Source organism: Echinops telfairi, unplaced genomic scaffold (genome assembly GCF_000313985.2).
Source record: "Echinops telfairi isolate 266 unplaced genomic scaffold, ASM31398v2 ScPeMD7_7410;HRSCAF=8448, whole genome shotgun sequence".
Taxonomy (NCBI): Eukaryota; Metazoa; Chordata; class Mammalia; order Afrosoricida; family Tenrecidae; genus Echinops; species Echinops telfairi.
The window spans coordinates 7717287-7721671 of record NW_022111310.1 but is presented as its reverse complement, the minus strand read 5'-3'; the positions used below and the strand labels follow the sequence as shown (position 1 = coordinate 7721671).

General features: G+C 37.9%; 1 protein-coding gene across 1 annotated transcript; it reads left to right on the top strand.

Annotated features, from left to right (window-relative positions):
• The first annotated feature begins 1903 nt into the window (after positions 1-1903).
• LOC101645761 (malate dehydrogenase, cytoplasmic-like) lies at positions 1904-2995 on the top strand. The gene is given in 2 exon segments (XM_045296631.1): positions 1904-2008; positions 2011-2995. Coding segments are annotated over 2 exon segments (987 nt in total). The 5' UTR covers positions 1904-1905; the 3' UTR covers positions 2895-2995.
• Positions 2996-4385: the final 1390 nt, after the last annotated feature.

Genomic DNA, 4385 nt, shown 5'->3' with positions numbered 1-4385 from the left:
TTTGAACAAATGTACCAAGACTATTCATGGAAACAAAGTCTCTTTAATAAATGATGGGACAATTGGATTTCCACATACAGAAAAATGAAATTGGAGTCATTTGTATGTATCTATGTGTTTGTGCCTGGGTAGTACAAATGGCTAATGTGTTTGGCTGCTAACCGAAAAGTTAGACATTTGAGTCGACCCAAAGGATCCTTGGAAGAAGAGCCTGAGGACATCATTTGATAACAGCCATTAAAAATGCTATGGGCCACACACAATTCCAGTCTGATGAAATGGCTGAGACAAAATTGATTGGTTAGCAGCTGGTATATCTTAAGTACTTATTTGTCCTTTCCTTTTATTTTTTCAACTAACAATATCTCTTACTGACTTTTTAAAGATCAGTGAAGAAAAATACTTCCTTATTCTTTATAACGGTGTCATTAATTTTCATTGTTGAATATATGTACTGAAATTATAAAAGTTAATGATTTCTTAATGAATATTTATAATGTTTCTATTATTTTGTTATTATGATCAGTGCTGCAAAAAAAATCCCTGGAAATGCATAATTCCTTATATGATTGACTATATCTGTAGAAAGATTTCTTTGGGGACAAAACCCTATAGGGTTAAATGTCATGTGTATTTATAACTTTGATATTTTCCTATTAAAGCATTTCCACAAGTGTTTGTCAAATTTTTCAACTTTTAATGATCAATATAACTCCATTTCTCACATTTGTATTAGGACAGGTTTTTTTTTTCCCCCAAAGATTTAAAATTTTTTTTCCCACCTCGTAAATAAAATATTTGCATGTCATTGTTGTTTACTTATATATCTCTTATTATGAATGATGGTAAATGATTCTCACATGTTTAAAAATGATTTCTATATTCTCTTCTGTGAGGTTAATATAGCCTGTACCTAGTTTTCTATTGTTTGACTCTTGCTGATTAGAAGTAACTTTTTATATACTAGAAAAAATATATAGCTCTTGTCTCAAAGTTGAAAATATTTTTCCTAGTTTGCCTCTTATTTTTTTCTACTTGCTTATGTTATTTTCTTCCATGCATTACTTTTACATTTTATATAGATGGTCAATTTTTTAGGTAATCTAAAGCTTCTGAATTCTTTGATCTATTTATAAGAGCCTTCTCACTTTAATATTATATTTCTTATAGTACTGTTAAAAAGTGTTTGATATCATACCTAAAAGAATCGGTCAACATTCAACCAAATCTAGAGAGAGCATATGCTTAAGAACTAATGGTCGAGAAGGAAAAGGTTCAAGTGGCATTGAAGGCAAAAACAAAACACAAGAGTCCAGGAACTGACAAAACATCAACTTCAAGGTTCCAACAAGCTGTTGCAGCATGGGAGGCACTTGTCAATGCCAAGCAAGTTGGAAGAGGGCTACCCGGTCAATTGACCGGAAGAGATCCATCTTTGTGTTCATTCCGAAGAAAAGAGACGTGAAGGAATGCACGTATTATAAAATGATCCCATTGATATCACAAGCAAGTACATTTTTATTGTAGATAAAACAGCCTTCAAAAAGTTTATGGAAAAATGAAGTTAAAAAGTAATGGAATTCTTCCAGCAACTTTTGGAAAACTCCTCATAGACTAACAAAGGTATGTGCAATCTGATTTATTAGATCAACATAGGCTTATTGAGGAAAGTCTTCTCTGGACCCGGCACTATGTTGAACTTTGGAACCATTATATACGGTATACACTAACTATTATCTTCATTTGCATATGCTGAAGAATGAGGAGTGGTTCTATGGTGTTCTCATTGTAAAACCTACCGGTTGGAACTCCACTCACACTCCTCCAGCCGCTTCGGTGAAAGAGGTGACCTGGCTCCCTGAGGCTGGTTGTGCAGGTAGAAAAATGCCCTCGTCTTCCCCAATCATGTCTGAACCAATCAGAGTGCTGGTGACTGGGGCAGCAGGTCAGATTGCATACTCCCTGCTGTACAGCATTGGAAATGGCACTATTTTTGGTGAAGGCCAGCCCCGATCCTCGTGCTGTTGGACATCCCCTCCAGGATGGGGGTCCAGGAGGGCGTCCTGATGGAGCTGCAAGACTGTGCACTTCCCCTCCTGAAAGATAAGGAAGAGGTTGCCTTCAAAGACCTGGACGTGGCTGTTCTTGTGGGCTCCATGCCAAGAAGGGAGGGCATGGAGAGGAAAGACTTGCTGAAAGCAAATGTGAAAATCTTCAAATCCCAGGGGACAGCCTTGGATAAATATGCCAAGAAGTCAGTTAAGGTTATCGTTGTGGGAAACCCAGCCAATACCAACTGCCTGACTGCCATGAAGTCGGTCCCATCCATCCCCAAGGAGAATTTCAGTTGCTTGGCTCGTCTGGAACATAACAGAGCTGTGGCTCAAGTTGCTCTTAAACTTGGTGTGACTGCTCGAGACATAAAGAATGTCATCATCTGGGGGAACCACTCCTCGACTCAGTATCCAGATGTCAGCCATGCCAAGGTGAAGTTACAGGGAAAGGAAGTTGGTGTTTATGAAGCTCTGAAAAATGACAGCTGGCTCAAGGGAGACTTTGTCTCGACCGTGCAGCAGCGGGGCGCCGCTGTCATCAAGGCTCGGAAGCTGTCCAGTGCAATGTCAGCTGCGAAAGCCATCGGTGACCACATCAGGGGCATCTGGTTTGGAACCCCAGAGGGCGAGTTTGTGTCCATGGGAATCATCTCTGATGGAAACTCCTATGGTGTCCCTGAGGATCTGCTCTACTCATTCCCTGTCGTCATCAAGAATAAGACCTGGAAGATTGTTGAGGGTCTCCCTATCAATGATTTCTCACGTGAGAAGATGGATCTTACTGCAAAGGAACTGACAGAAGAAAAAGAAAGTGCCTTTGAATTTCTTGCCACTGCCTGACTAGACAATCATCATCATGTTACTAAATGCCCCAGAGCTGAGGAATCTAAATGTCGTCTTTGACTCTAGTACCAAATAATAATAAAGCTATACTTAAATTACTTGTAGGGAGAAAAAAAATCACATTTTAGGGATCATGTGCTTCTTGGTACAGATTTGTGATAGTTTATCATCATGGTATCAGTGTTGCATTCTAAATAAAAATATATATTCAAATGAAAAAACAAAACAAAACAAAAAACCTACCGGTTGATAGACGTTTGTTTTTTTGGTGATATTTTGAGAAAAATCCACCACAAGTAATTTTGGATCCTGATAGCAGTCAGAGAGAGTGTTGTTTAAAACTTTTTGTAACAATCTCCATTTTATTATTCATCACATGCTATTTCCAGAAGTTAGCTGTATAACAAATGCCAAACACAGTGCGCCCAAGTTAGTAGGCAGCCTCTGTAGAGCTGACAGAAGATGGTAAATGAATTAAACGTATTCCAATCCATTCGCAATATCCCACATCAGGATGAATACAAGGTAGATGAGTGAAAATGGGCCTTTCTCCGCCAGTCTGCATCGGCTGCTCTCATTGCTCATGCTTGCTCACAAGTGCCCCGAATTATAGTTATGTTTTCTCTGCCCCATCTGTCTACAGAGTTTATAAATGAAGCTGCTAACTCCTTCTGCCATTACATTTTCTTTTGTATTCTATCATCTCTTTTTTTCAGTTGAATATATTATTGATGCTTTAGTTTGAAAATATTTCATTCTGGTTGATATATTATGTATAAGCTAAATCAAACAACCATGGGAGGTAAAAGATCCAGAGATAAACAATTCCTATTCATGTCACCATTTGCTACTGTGTTTCCCTAGATTTTTCTTCTCCTGGCATAGAATATAGTCCTACCTGAATGCTCTCTTACTGGTATTGAATTATAGCAATGCCTGGAAGAGCTCTTCCTCTCAAGAACTTGCAAAGATACTAGAAAGAAACTGAAACAATTGAGAGTAGATTCTGTAATGAGAACTATCAAGGTCACCACACATATGTGTGTAGAAGAGCTGGTCTTCCTTGCTGAGAAACTAATTCTAGTCATTCAGAGATGACCTTTCCTCCAGTCTTTCTCCTCGTTCTTTCCGAATTGCCTTCAAAATGATACATCATCATTATATTTTGGTTTTTTAAATAATTCTATTAACTATTATAGCTCTACCCAGATATAATTTATATAGTATAAAATTCACCTCTTTCACATAAATTTTAGCGATTTTTAGTTTATTTACAGAGTTGTGAAACCATCATCAAAAATATTTTCTTTTTTTTTAAAAACATTTTATTAGGGGCTCATACAACTCTTATCACAATCCATACACACACCAATTGTGTAAAGCGCATTTGTACTTCATTCTCAAAACATTTTCTCTCCATTTAAACCCCCGACATTAGGTCCTCATTTTTCCCCTCCCTCCCCGCTCCCCCCTCCCTCATGAGCCCTT